The sequence below is a fragment of the Mesoplodon mirus genome (assembly GCF_964341445.2).
Source record: "Mesoplodon mirus genome assembly, chromosome: 15".
NCBI lineage: Eukaryota > Metazoa > Chordata > Mammalia > Artiodactyla > Ziphiidae > Mesoplodon > Mesoplodon mirus.
In genome coordinates, this window is record NC_138991.1 from 43861456 (window position 1) to 43875687 (window position 14232).

Here is a 14232-nt window from a genome sequence, read left to right on the forward strand (position 1 = left end):
CGCAGCAAGATCTTTTTCGATCCACCTCCTAGAGTAATGGAAATAAAATGGAAATAAATGGAAATAAAAACAAAAATAAACAAATGGGACCTAATGAAACTTAAAAGCTTTTGCACAGCAAAGGAAACCATAAACAAGATGAAAAGACAACCCTCAGAATGGGAGAAAATATTTGCAAACGAATCAATGGACAAAGGATTAATTGATACAGCCACTATGGAGAACAGTATGGAGGTTCCTTAAAAAACTAAAAATAGGGCTTCCCTGGTGGCGTAGTGGTTGAGAGTCCGCCTGCCGATGCAGGGGACACGGGTTCGTCCCCCGGTCCGGGAAGATCCCACATGTCGCGGAGAGGCTGGGCCCGTGAGCCATGGCTGCTGAGCCTGCGCGTCTGGAGCCTGTGCTCCGCAACGGGAAGGGCCACAACAGTGAGAGGCCCGTATACCAAAAACAAAAAACAAAAAAAAAAAACCCTAAAAATAGAATTACCATATGATCCAGCAATCCCACTACTGGGCATATAACCAGAGAAAACCATAATTCAAAAAGACACATGCACCCCAATGTTCATTGCAGCACTATTTACAATAGCCAGGTCATGGAAGCAACCTAAATGCCCATCGACAGACGAATGGATAAAGAAGATGTGGTACATGTATACAGTGGAATATTACTCAGCCATAAAAAGGAACGAAATTGGGTCATTTGTAGAGACGTGGATGGATCTAGAGACTGTCATACAGAGTGAAGTAAGTCAGAAAGAGAAAACAAATATCGTATATTAACGCATGTATGTGGAACCTAGAAAAATGATACAGATGAACTGGTTTGCAGGGCAGAAGTTGAGACACAGATGTAGAGAACAAACGTATGGACACCAAGGGGGGAAGCCATGGGGGGGTGGGGATGGTGGTGTGCTGAATTGGGCGATTGGGATTGACATGTATACACTGATGTGTATAAAATTGATGACTGATAAGAACCTGCTGTATAAAAAAATAAATAAAATAAAATTCAAACATTCAAAAAAAAAAAAAAAGAATCCGCCTGCCAATGCAGGGGACACAGGTTCGAGCCCTGGTCCAGGAAGAACCACATGCCGCGGAACAACTAAGCCCGTGCACCACAACTACTGAGCCTGCGCTCTAGAGCCCGCGAGCCACAACTGCTGAGCCTGGGTGCCACAACTATTGAAGCCCGAGTGCCTAGAGCCCATGCTCCGCAACAAGAGAAGCCACTGCAATGAGAAGCCTGCGCACCGCAACGAAGAGTAGCCCCCGCTCACTGCAACCAGAGGAAACCCACGCGCAGCAACGAAGACCCAATGCAGCCAAAAATAAATAAATAAATAAATTGATTTTTTAAAAAAGAAAAGAAAAGGCACAAGATCTGACGTGGGTGGAAGGAAATCACTTTGATAATGATGTGAAGGTTGAAGAGACCAGATGATGGCTCTTAAATTTGGGCACTGTCAATAAAAATGAGTGGGGGGTCAGGTTGAAAAATTATTGAGGATAATTCTATACAATTAAGAAGTGTTTCTGAGTTTTACAATATCCCTGGGAGGCAGGCGTTTCCCCGTTTTACAGAGGGGAAAATGGACTCAGTGAGGTGCAGTGACTTGGCCGAAGTCACACAGCCAGTTGGCGGTGTAGCCCGGGGGTTCAGTCTTGCTTTTGCAGCGCCGCAGGACCCAGCACTCGGTGAGGATCCGAGCCAGGCGGGTAGCAGCGGGAACTCTCGCCATTTCTACTCGGTAACTGCCGGAAAGCCCAGCGGACAGCGACTAAAATGAAGAGCGGGCGTCCACAGACTGGAAAAGGGAAACGAGGCGCGTAGAAGGAGTTTTGGGTCAGAGCGGCCGCCGTAGTAGCGGCGCTCTGATCCCCATGACAACAGCGAGAAGCAGCGGGAGGCTTCTGGGCGGTGCAGTAGCTGCGGCCGATTGGAGCAAACAAGGCGCGGAATCCGTGAAGTGCCCGCGGCCCCGAGGGCGCAGGTGATGGGATAGGTCGGTGGAGGGAGCCCGGGGTTTGGGGACAACGGTAGGATGTGGCCAGGGTCGGGCTAGGGCCTTCGAAGGAGGCGCTGCCCCGAATCCCCGAACCCCCATCATCGCTGTCCGGACCAGGGACTGTCGTTGGGCCTCAGTTTCCCCAAACGGGAAAGGGGAGGAGGAGAATGGGCATCCCAGCCCAATGGCCCCTCTCAGTGACTGAGGCCCAGGACTTTCTCTCCTCTGCAGCTCCTGGACTGACCGGCGCTGTCCTGCCCAATGGACGTGAGTCCTACCCCTCTCTGGAGCGGCCCCCTCAGCGCCCTCCACTCACCCTGACTTTGCCTGCCTTGGAGCCTGGACTTGAGAGGGGTCTCTTTACCCAACATAGACCCTTCCAGCTCAGGACAAGAGCTGTGAGACAGAAAGACAGTTGCAGGGACGGCCTTCCCATGGAAGGGCACACCCCACTCTGGCAAGATGAGGAGGTAGCCAAGCAACAGAGAAGAAAAGGCATCCCAGGCAGAAGGAACAGCATGGGCAGAGACGTGGGCGTGAGAGAGAGGCCAGGGCATTTGGGGAACTGCTAGGACTTCAGTATGGCTGGAGTGTAATGGGGGAGAGGGAGAGGTAGGCAGGGCCAGATTGAGGCCTTTGTCGCTGAGATAAGAAGTTTGGACTGAGTTGGTGGGAGCCACTGATGGACCGCAGGGGAGGGCGGGATACGCAGGACAGCTGGTGTGGAAAGGGGCACAACTGCAGGTTGCAAGACAGTTAGAGGCCAGTACTGTGGGCTGAGGGATGGTAAAGTGCAGTGTAAAGTGCAGTGGGAGCAGAGACAATAGATCTGTTTGGAGAGGCATTCTGAAAGGAAAAGCAATAAATCTTGGAAAAGTCTAGAATGACCAACAGGTCCTCGATGGTGCTGAAATGGGGATGACAAGAGAAAAGGCAGGTTCGGGGACAAGACAGTGTAGTCCTATTCACTCTCTCCCCACCACCTGGTGGCTGTTCCTCCCCTTTTCCCAGCCACCTCCCGTGTCCCTCCTGGTATTTCTGTGTCCCTGCAGCCCCTCCACATCTCCTCATCACCCCTTCCTCCTGTGCTGTCCAGGCCTCCTCTAGCCCGTGGAATCCACCCCCGGCTCCCGTCAGCAGCCCCTCCCTGCTGCTCCCCATCCCTGCCATTGTCGTCCTCGCTGTGGGCATCTATTTGTTGCTGCTGGGCCTAGTGCTGCTGACTAGGCACTGCCTGCTGGTGAGGGGCCTGGTGGGGGCTGAAGGGTGGGCCTGGGGGAGGAGGAACCTGGTCAATTTTTCCCCTCATTCGTAGGCCCTTACCCTGAGACACCTTGCCATTTAGTCCCCGCATCTGTCCCTTTCGTGGGACCAGGAGATCCTCTTCTCGTACTCAGCTGAACCTTCTTCTGCCCCTCTCCCCAAAACTGAGTCTTGGCTGTCCCTCCCTACCTGCTGCCTGGCCCAGATCTTGAGCCCTGCCTTCTCTTAGGCTCAGGGCTGCTGCACAGACTGCAGCTCCCCCTGCAGGAAGCAAGGCGCCTCCAGGCCCCAAGACTGTTGCTGGACCTGCGCAGAAGCCTGTGACTTCCCTCTGCCCAGCCCAGCCCACTACCTGGATGCCTGCTGCCCCCAGCCCGCCGAATCTGTGAGTTCTTGTCCTGGCCCCTGGCCCCTGAGTCCTGATCTTGGTACTCTCTGTGCATTCATTTTTTGGTTCAACAAAATTTATTACTGAGTACCTATTCTAAGCCAGGCACAGTTCCAGGTGGAGACAGCCAAAAACAACATATCAGATATTTTCTGGTAATGAAAGCTACTTGGAGAAAGGAAAATAGGGCAGCAGCTGGAGAAAGGTAATGTATGTAACATGGGCACATTTCTACTTCTGAAAATGGTAGTTAAAAGAAAAGACAGCCCCTCACAGAGCTCCTTCTGTTTGCAGAATAAATATGATGTTCTAGATACTGTGCTACTTTATTAACAACCCCGAGAGCTGGATATTTTTAAAAAACTATCTATATGTATTTTTTTAAATTACAAAGTGTGCATGTAGAAATACATAGAAAGTACAAGTCACTTTATAAACTAGCTCTCTAACCAAGGTTGCTACACTTGGTGTATGTCCCTCATACACTAACACACATACAGTATTATCACTGTTGTATTTTACTGTTGGTAAAAACGTAGTCATACCACATATACCACACAGACTATTTCCTCACATCCGCCACTTGCCCTTTTTAACATGACATCACACCTTGGCTACCTATCCATGTGTTTATCCTCCTTTTGCAGGGGAATAAATTGGCTCAGGGAGATTTAGTCACTTTTCCAGCATTCCACAGTAGAGTCTTGCACAGCAAATTGCTCCATCATGTGTTGAAACAGAACCCTCAGGGAGAAGCCTGGCTCACAGAGGACAGGCCATTTTTGCATTTGTGGCTTTAAAGCCACATGTTAATTGTAATTGACCACCTTCCTAGGCTCTGATTATTTTGGGCTCAGAGATGTAGACAGCAAAGCTCCTGCCCTTGAAGTGGGGACCTTCCCTAGGGAGGGAAGAGTGAGGGGAAAAGACCAAGCAAATTCATAACTCGGGCAACTGCAGTTGCAAATCCCTGCAAGATGTTTTGAGTTTCAAAATAAATTATGGGGCAAGGAGTTCTCCTCTTTCAGGTAATCTGCGTCTGGTTTCCCAGGCATAGCCCGGAGACGGGGCCCAGGGCTGGGGCTAGGGGGACAAAGGGGAAAAAGGAGAAGACCCTGAGTCCTCAAACCTCCTATTCTATAAGAAATGCTCAATTGCACAATGATTTCTGGCCCCCTGACCTGGGGACACCACTTACTTTGCCTTCTGTCCGCGGGGAGGGAAGTGTCAGAGGCCTCTCTTCCTCCTTGAAAGTGAGGTGCACTGTCAGGAGGGACTGGCCCCTCCCACTGCTCCCTCCAGGGCTGCAGGGCATCCAAGCTGGAGACCTCAGGTCCCGATCCTACCCGGCTTCTGCCAGAGCCAGGAAGGATTCTAGAATGACGAATGGTCATTCTGTCCTTGAGCTATCTTTCCTCAAAGCACAGTAAGGCTTCTGTGTTCTTCAGTTTCCTTATAGTAACAACAGCCACCACGAATATTCCAAAGCTCTTGGCTCCTCCAGAGCTGTAGAAACTGAGGCTTACAGAGGCCTAAAGCCTGGGTGGAGACACAAACCCAGGTTTCTCTTTCTCTCAGGGAGAAACCTGCCTATGTTACTTCTTTCACAGGTATGTCGTGAGGACCTAATTCATTCATTCATTTATTTATTCACTTATGGAAGATTTATGGAGTCACTGTTGAGGCACTGTGCTGAGCCTTGGGGGCGCAGTGGAAACAAGGTAGACACGGCCACGGGGCGTGAAGGACAGAGAGAAATAAGTAGGCAATGTGAGAAATTGCCTCACATTCTGAATCGAGGGTGAGAAATGATGCAGTCCAGGGCAGTGGTTGGTTCTCAGCCCCTTGTGTGATCAGAAGCTGGAACGAGGCTTAAATGGAAAGCCAGGCATCCAGGCCCCATGCCCAGCAGATCTGGAATGGGATCGGAATTTGCGAATCTTTAACAAGTTCTTACAAGTTCTTACGACTGACTCATACCACCAGGGTTAACAGCTATTGCTAAGGGAAAAGCGCTGTGACAGAAGAGTTGCCTTTTGCTGAGAGCTCCCTCCCTACCAGGCACCGTGCTTCGTGCCTTCCACTGATTCCCCACAGTGACCCTGTGAAGTAGGTGTTATATTTAAGATATATTTCAGAGATGAGGAAACTGAGGCGCAAATCATGAATTAGCCACACCTGGGCCTGAACTAGATTCAAACCCTGAGCTCCAAACAGTAACGATGGCTGCCCTTCACAACCTCAAAGTGAAAGAAATCAGAGTGAAAAACTACAGGCCTAGAGAAACACGGGGGTTAACAGTCACGTGGAGCCCTTGTTTAATGTACTTAAAAAGCAGATTCCTTCCAGAAGCCACAAGGCTGCCTGTGAGAGTCGAGATATCCATTAGCTAGTTATTAACAACGAGAGCCAAGCCCTTCCAGGCGGCAGAGCCAAGAAATGCTTTTAATACCCTCTTCTCTGAAGCGAGAGCAGTGGGACCTCTCTCAGCCCCCAATTCTGCGCACAGAATGACGGCGCAGTCCTCCAAAAACCCACAGAGTTGACTTCAGCCCAGACTGGGACTCCCCAGAGACACCCCAAACCACACCCCCATCAAACACAAGGAAGCCACCTCGCTCTCTCCCCTCCACCATGATATACTTCTACCTCTTTCTAGAGAGACAATTCTTTTGGCAGGAGCAGATGCCCTCCCCTCGCCAGAGCCCCTGGTGATATCTGATCTCACCAGTCATCGGACACTGCACCCCGAAACCTCAGCTCTTCTAAAGGTCATTCCCCTATTCCTGGCTTGGCCCGGTGTCTGACTGAGCTGTGCAACTGTGACTAACTCTGTCACTAACTCTGCCTCGGGCCTCAAGGAGCCAACCTTGTCACACATCCTGGGTGGGTCCTATTCCAGCCACTTGGCCTGACTCCAGTCCCTGCCTGCAGCAGTGACAGATCATTCATGTCCCAGGGCAGAAGAGGAGAGGGTCGGAGTGGACCGGTTCTCCCTTCCTAAGGACTTGCTGTTCCTGTTCCCCAAGAGGCAGACCTTCTGTCTCCCCTGGGAGCTGAGAAGCCCTCTTCTTTCTTCTTTGCCTAAAGAGGGAAAAATGATATGCTTTGATTGATTCATTCATTCAACATTCATCTGTATCTCAGACACCTGCTGAGCCTGAGTCCCCCTGGTAGCTCAGTGGAGACAGGAGATGAACTGTCCCTGCCTTAGCAGACCCTGAAAGCAGCTGCTATTCATGCCCCTGGGAAGCAGTTGGGCAAGGGGCATCTCAGGACTGGAAGCAGGCAGGCCCAGACCCATCCCAGCCCCATTCCTTTGTTGTATTCCTTTGCACGATCACTCCCCTCTCTGAACCTCCATTTCCTCTTTTGTAAAGAGGCCCTCTACTCAAGGTTCTGATAAATAAAAGAGATGTAACTCCTTTTAAACATTAAAAAATTAAATCTGCAAATTACCATTTTTAAGGAAAACTAGATTTTAAAAATCATTCATGAAAATAGTCTGTGCCTGGCACAGAGTAGGTGCTCAGTAATAGAGGATGAATGAGATCCAGCTTAGTCTCAGGCCAAGGAAGAAATCCACAAAACCAACAAGTTGTTTTCATCATAGACAGTGTGTGTGTGCTTTCCCAGTCTAACAACTTTCAGTTGCGTGATATAAGAGAACCATCTCTGAGCTGAACATTGTGAGCTAAGCGTGGGTCCAGGGCCAGTTGATCTCTGGTCCTCAGTCTCCTCATCCATAAGATGGGAAGAAAGAAAGGACAACCCCCACCCCCACCCCACCGAATGATTTCTTCCAGCTCCTGAAGCCAGTTGTTAGGAACATTGCCTCCTTGCTGATTTCTCAACAGCACAAAGAATTGATTTGTTCCCCAGAATGGTGGATGGTACCCTCTGATCCACTGGGCAAATGGGACTTTCCAGGCCACTCTGTTCCCTTCTCCCCTGAGAAGGAAACAGCTTCAGGCTCTGGTCCCCCTTCCTCCTGCCCAACTCCCTCACCCCATTCTCCTCTCCCTCAGGATTGGGCCCCTCACTGCCCTCGCTGCTGCCCACTCTGTGACTGTGCCTGTGCGTGCCAGCTTCCTGACTGCCAGAGCCTCAACTGTCTCTGCTTTGAGATCAAGCTCCGATGACAAGACCCAGGGTCCCTGCCCTTTGGGGAGCGGCCAGCTCCCAGGGCCCACATGCCCTGTTCCCTGAGGGGCCTCAGGACACCTTTCTCCAGGCTATTGGAACCACAAATGGCCTACCCAGCTCACCAGCCTGGGAACCAGCAGTGGAGAGCCTGGCTCCCTGCAGAGTGGGACTCAAGGAGCCCTCCGCCAGCTGGATGGCAGCCCCTTTGGAGGGCCAGAAGAGAGAGTGGCTGGTGCTCTGGCAGGTGCCCCTGCCTTCCTCTCCCCCTCCCCAAGTAAATGATCGTATTTGAAGGTGAGGGTGGGGGACACTACTTACCACAGTGAGCATTATGGGACAAACTTGGGCCTTGAGTATCAGGATGTAGGGGTACCCCCGGCACACCCTGTCCACGGACTCTTGGTTATTCTGAGGTGTGAGTGTAGTGCCTGCATCTGCTCTCCCTCTAAAGAAACAGGCTCCAGAGAATCACAGCAGCCAGTGAGAGGCCCGGAGTCAGGGGAGCAGAGGGGGCAGGGAAGGCCACGAATCTGAGTCCCCTGCCCTCCTTCCCTCCCCACAGATCCCTGTCCAAAGACTTCTCCTGACAACCTTCTGAGGGCCTCAGTCTGGATTTCCAACGAGGAAATTTCCTCTGAAGTACTGGTGAGTGGGCAGGGGACCCTCCCCCCACCCCCAAAGAGGCAGGCCCACAGCTTCCTCCCCATCCTACACTTTAGGCCCCCAGCTGGCATGAATGTCAGGAGCTTCAGGTTTCCCTAAATATAGATCCCCTGCCAGGGGATCTGTGGCGAGGAAAGGGCAAGGGTCACCGGAGAAGGTCGGGGACATTGGTTGGGGGTAGGGCAGGAGCTGCCTTATAACCCAGCCCGGGTGTGGCCTGACTCACTCGCTGCTGACCAGGCTCTGCCCGCTCCTTCAGCCTCCTCCTCGCAGGTGGGCGCCAGCAGGACGGAGCGGGGGTGGGGCTGGGCTGAAGGCATCGGGATTAAGAGGGGAGACCTGGCGGGTAGGATGGGGACGCTAGAAAAATATCTGGGAGGCTGACAGCTGGGGGACGGATTTTATTTTGGAGAAGGAAGGCAGTGCCAGGGAGAAGTTTCGCAGGGGCTCTGGCCCCACATCCCCAGACTTGCTTGGGCAGAGCGGTAGCCGGCGGGTTTCCGCTGGGTCTGGCTTTCGGGGGGCGGCCCGGGCGACGGACGCGTACACCCTCCCGGTCCCGGGAGCCAGACCCGCCGGAATGGGGCACAGATGCGGCGGAGGCACTCTCCCCGCGGGACACCCGGAACCGCTGCCGCCTCGCCTCCGCCCCTTGCCAGCCCCTGCCGTCTCCTCGCGCTCCCCGTGCGTGCCCTCGCCGCCCTCTCTTCCGCCGGGGCTCGCAGTCGCTTGACCTCCGGACTCGGTTACAACGCGACGCACGCTGCCTCAGCGCAGCCGGAAGCTGGGGCTGCCCCGGGCCGCTGGACTGGGCCCGTGGCGGGGGAAGCTGAGCCTCAGTCTTCTCGGGCTCTGCCACCCGCTTTTCCCCGACCCGACCCCCACCCCATCCCCATCTCTGCCGGTGCCCCAAATCGGCTGAGTCACAGCGCCCCAAAGCACGCCAAGCAGGGGGGGTGGGGGGAGGAGAAGGGAGGGGGGGAGGAGAAGGGAGAGGGAGGGGAGGGCCCCCGCGACCCGCGGGATGTGGCCCGAGTCACGTCCGAGGGGGACGGGATGGGGGAAGGGATCGTGTTCTCGCCGCACTGTCCTTGCCCAAGCGCCGCCTCCGGGCTTCGCCTTTCGGGAGGCGGACTCTCGCACAGTCCCTCGCCTGCAATTGGACGCCGGGGCGCCTCCGGCCCCCTGCAAAGGGAAAAACCCAGCGGAGACTGGAGCGGTGCCTTTATAAGGCGCGGCACCACCTCCTGCCTGCCCGCCCCCGCGCGCCCCCCTCGGGAGCTGAGTAGGCTGCGTTCCTCTCGGAACGCGCCGCAGAACCAGAGTCCCGGTGACGACTGCCGCGTTCGCTCCCTCAGTCCACTCGCCAGCCCGCGGCCCTCCACCGCTGCACCCCGCCAATCCGCCCCTCTCCTGTGCCAGGTGAGCGCCCCTCCCCACGTGCGAAGGTCAGGGAGAGGGTCGTGGAGAAGGATCCGGGGTGTAGTGGCGGGTCGGGCGTCCGCGCGGAGCCCCCCACCCGGGCCCAGCATCTCCCCTCTCCACCACCACCCACACCTGTGCTCCTAGCCCAGACTCCCCAGCTTGAGCTTGAGCTCCCGCGGTTTGCTGCGCAGTCCAAGGGCCGCTCCGCGCTGAGTCACAGCAGGGAGGAAGGAAGCAGGGCGAGATGAAGTACCATTTCCCCCTCTCCTTTTCTTGTTAGGACTCTTGGTGCAAGTATTATGGCCCCTTTGCCTCTGCAGGGATCCTAGGAGGCCACGAGGGGTGGGGGCCAGCTCATATACTGCCTCAGGGTTCCCCAAAGCGGGTGGTTGGTCCCTGTCCTGGGAGACGGGAGGGTAAACCCCTCGGCAGCTTCTGATGCCCCATGAACACTTTCCCTATTTTTCCTTATCGGGTGACCTTGATTCTGAGTCTGGAACAGCTGCAGCGGCAGAGCAGACATGAGCATTTTTCAGGAGAGGGGGTGGGCGCTTGCCTCTCCTCCACGTTCTCTCACCCTGTATGAGCAGTGAGAACGACAAACCTCACCCCTTTCCTTCACCTCGGGCTAGGCTTCCTCTGTGGCCCTTTTCTGGGCTTCTGATGACCCTCCTGCCTTCTTCCTAACACCCTTTTTCTAACAACCTCCCCCCACTGTGGGGGGAGAAGCCTGACCTTGGGGTGTCCTTGAGGCCATGGAGCCTGAGCCAGCCCTGGGATCTCGAGTGGACTGCAAGGAACGCTCCTGTAACAGTCAGAAGATCTGGGTTCTACTCTCACATCTGGCTCTAGGGTTGCTGTGTGGCTTGAAACACCGACCTTTTCCCTTCTCAGGCTCCTTTCAGATGAGGAGGTTGGGCCTTCTGCCTTCTGCACCACCTCTAATTCTAAAATACTCTCGTTCGGTTTTGCTTCCAGGCAAGGTGACCCCATGGCAGAGCGCAAGCAAGGAGGCTCCGGCTTCCACGTGACTTGCCTGTCCATGGCTCTGTCCTATTCCCTTTACCCCAGATGCCAGTATATAGCCCCACCCTCAGCTGGGCAACACCCAGCAACAAACAGAGTTAGGAAAGGTACAGGAGGCAGGCCTAGTATAGGGAAGTCGGATGTAGGGGAGAGCTGGGGACAGGAAGTGCCCCAAGCCCTGCCAGTTGTGGGGCAGGGGAGGTACGGAACCTTTGCCCTGACCTGCAGGCAAGGGGCCTTGCTTGTTGTGAGACCACGGGAAGACCCTGCTAACTAGCCCTCCCTGGTCTGTCTCCTGCCCAGGAACTGACAGGCACCATGCCCCACCAATACCCAGCACTGAACCCGGAGCAGAAGAAGGAGCTCTCTGACATTGCTCACCGGATCGTGGCTCCGGGCAAGGGCATCCTGGCTGCAGATGAGTCCACTGGTGCGGGCAGGACACAGTGGGAGGAGGGCCCCAGGTTGGGGGTGATAGGCTGATCCCCTTATTCCCATGTGATGCTTCCCTCCAGGGAGCATTGCCAAGCGACTGCAGTCCATTGGCACTGAGAACACCGAGGAGAACCGGCGCTTCTACCGCCAACTGCTGCTGACTGCCGACGACCGCGTGAATCCCTGCATTGGGGGCGTCATCCTCTTTCATGAGACGCTCTACCAGAAGGCAGATGATGGGCGTCCCTTCCCCCAAGTTATCAAAGCCAAGGGCGGTGTTGTGGGCATCAAGGTGAGGGGGCTAGGCCTCAGGGTGTGAGATGTAAGATGGATCTGGGGGAAAGAAATCCAGAGTAGCAGGCTGGGGGATGAACTTCGGGTCGGGTGGAGTCTGCCCCAGATCGCCTCCAAATCGTGTGTAAAGAAGCTAGAAACATATGGGACCTGCTTGGCATTTTTAATCCTTGCAATTGTGAGAGGCAGGTGTTAACGCTTATTATACAATTGAAAAACCAGATGCTCAAGGCCGCGAAGTGTTTTGCTCATAGGGTCAGTAAGTGGTAGGAGCCCTGGCTCTGTGTGTGTCCTGCTCTATAGGATCAGATAACGTGACTACGTGAAACATTTGCAAACCAGGAAAGATAACTGAGAGATGAAGTAAAGCCGGGGCAGGGCAGGGCTACAGAGGAGAAAAGCACTAGAGATCACTTCCCTGTCCCACTCCAACAGGTAGACAAGGGTGTGGTACCCCTGGCAGGAACAAACGGCGAGACAACCACCCAAGGTGAGAACCGTTTAGCTCCCAGCCCTACCCACCAGCCCACCCAGCTCGGTACCCCTCTGGGTGCCCAGGGTGTGTGGGAGCCACGTGCCCCCTCCTCTGCCATGCTTTGATTCCTCCGTCCCCTCTACAGGGCTGGATGGGCTGTCGGAGCGCTGTGCCCAGTACAAGAAGGACGGAGCTGACTTTGCCAAGTGGCGTTGTGTGCTGAAGATAGGGGAACACACCCCCTCCGCCCTCGCCATCATGGAAAACGCCAACGTCCTGGCCCGTTACGCCAGCATCTGCCAGCAGGTGGGCCTGTAGGTCCCCAAGAGGCCACTTCCCACCTCTTTCCATTCCAGCGTGTCAGCTAGCCTGCCACCCATCTGCCAGGCTACCTACCTTCCCCAAGGCAACTGCTCCGGGTTCTCACTAAGCACCGGGCTTGGGCCCGTGGAGGGCTTTGCAGGCAGAAGAGCAGAATAGGGGTTGTACAGGTGGATCTGGGGAGATGGCTGATCTGCCATCTGCCAAGGGTTGTGAAGCCAGGGGTCTCTGTCGTCATGGAGATGAGATCTTGGTCAGTGGCTGTGGAGGGCCGTAGGTGGGGCTCTGGGTTAGGAGGCCTCAAGGCTGCCCTGTCCCTCACCCCACAGAATGGCATTGTGCCCATCGTGGAGCCTGAGATCCTCCCTGATGGGGACCATGACTTGAAACGCTGTCAGTACGTAACCGAGAAGGTAGGTTGCCTGCCTGGGCAGTGAGGTGGGCTAGAGAGCTGGGCTGGGGGCCCTGGGGCTGACCCCCGTCCCCCTCCCTGCTCCACCCCACCCCACTTTGGTCCCGCCCTGCTGTAGGTGCTGGCTGCTGTCTACAAGGCTCTGAGTGACCACCACATCTACCTGGAAGGCACCTTGCTGAAGCCCAATATGGTAACCCCAGGCCACGCCTGCACCCATAAATATTCTCACGAGGAGATTGCCATGGCAACTGTCACAGCACTGCGTCGCACAGTGCCCCCCGCTGTCCCTGGTGAGACCCACACCCTCATCTTGACCCTTGGGAGGTAGACGAACTGTACCCATAAACCTTGTGCCCATGTGCTGTAATTTCCAGGTCAGCTTCTAGGGCCTCCTACCAGTCCCCCGGGTCTCTGACTACAACCCCTCCCCCCATTTCACCCCCTTCTTCTACAGGGATCACCTTCCTATCTGGAGGCCAGAGTGAGGAGGATGCATCCATCAACCTCAGCGCCATCAACAAGTGCCCCCTGCTGAAGCCGTGGGCTCTGACCTTCTCTTATGGCCGAGCCCTGCAGGCCTCTGCCCTGAAGGCTTGGGGTGGAAAAAAGGAGAACCTGAAGGCTGCCCAGGAAGAATACATCAAGCGAGCCCTGGTAAGGATGGGGCAGGAGGTGGGCACGGTGCTGGGGTGGATGGGATCTGAGAAGGAACCTTCTCACTCTGGCTCCTCTCCCCTTTTAGGCCAACAGCCTTGCCTGCCAAGGAAAGTACACCCCAAGTGGTAAGGCGGGGGCTGCAGCCAGTGAGTCCCTCTTCATCTCTAACCATGCCTACTAAGCGGAGGTGTTCTAAGGCTGCCCCCTCAACACTCCAGGCCCTGCCCCCTCGCACACTCACTCTTGAAGAGAGGGGGCCTCATCCGGGGCTCCAGGCTGCTCTTTCCCGTCACTCCTGCCTCCCTTGTGACATTGATGCCTGGTGTTGTCTGTGTACGCTAACTCCACCATTTCCAGCCTACTGCCAATAAACAACTATTGAAGGGGGAGTCTGTTGTCCATGTCTGTGGTGTCTCGGGCAGGGGAGGGCTGGGGGAGGTGGCAGAGCCCAGAGAAGAAAGCGCCCTTGCATTATGTTCTTCCTTCTTGAGCAGAAAAATAGGTGAAGGAGATGGACTAGTTTAACACTTTAATACTTGCCCAGGGCTTCAAGAGAAGAGCTTGTGAATTTTCTTCCAACCACCCAGTGCTCTGTTGCTTCTGCCAGCAGCATCTGATGAGGCTCACAGTGGGGGGTGCATGTGTAACTGCTGGTCTCAGGAGGCTGCAACCTCAGCCTCAGTTTTAGGCCCAGAACTCACAGGTGTAGA

At 54.9% G+C, this 14232-nt stretch overlaps 2 protein-coding genes across 8 annotated transcripts; both read left to right on the forward strand.

The window, feature by feature from the left end:
• The first annotated feature begins 1909 nt into the window (after window positions 1-1909).
• LOC309817230 (uncharacterized protein) lies at window positions 1910-8465 on the forward strand. Of its 5 annotated transcripts, none has more exons than XM_082645348.1 (6): window positions 1910-1999; window positions 2246-2281; window positions 3111-3254; window positions 3507-3662; window positions 7694-8085; window positions 8374-8465. In XM_082645348.1, the coding sequence occupies exons 2-5, from the start codon at window positions 2276-2278 to the stop codon at window positions 7805-7807; spliced, it is 420 nt and encodes a 139-aa protein (XP_082501474.1). In that variant the 5' UTR covers window positions 1910-1999; window positions 2246-2275; the 3' UTR covers window positions 7808-8085; window positions 8374-8465. The 5 variants fall into 5 exon arrangements, with proteins under 5 accessions (XP_082501474.1, XP_082501476.1, XP_082501477.1 ...); XM_082645350.1 differs by having other exon boundaries at window positions 7694-8055; XM_082645349.1 differs by having other exon boundaries at window positions 1947-2011.
• A 199-nt stretch (window positions 8466-8664) lies between these two features.
• Window positions 8665-13911, forward strand: ALDOA (aldolase, fructose-bisphosphate A). 3 transcript variants are annotated; one of them, XM_082644046.1, is made up of 10 exons: window positions 8730-8747; window positions 9833-9896; window positions 11229-11355; window positions 11441-11652; window positions 12090-12144; window positions 12275-12435; window positions 12780-12863; window positions 12981-13155; window positions 13320-13519; window positions 13608-13911. In XM_082644046.1, exons 3-10 carry the CDS (start codon window positions 11244-11246, stop codon window positions 13701-13703), a joined length of 1095 nt encoding a protein of 364 aa, XP_082500172.1. In that variant the 5' UTR covers window positions 8730-8747; window positions 9833-9896; window positions 11229-11243; the 3' UTR covers window positions 13704-13911. The 3 variants fall into 3 exon arrangements, with proteins under 3 accessions (XP_082500173.1, XP_082500172.1, XP_082500171.1); XM_082644047.1 differs by lacking the exon at window positions 9833-9896 and having other exon boundaries at window positions 8665-8747; XM_082644045.1 differs by lacking the exon at window positions 8730-8747 and having other exon boundaries at window positions 9643-9896.
• Window positions 13912-14232: the final 321 nt, after the last annotated feature.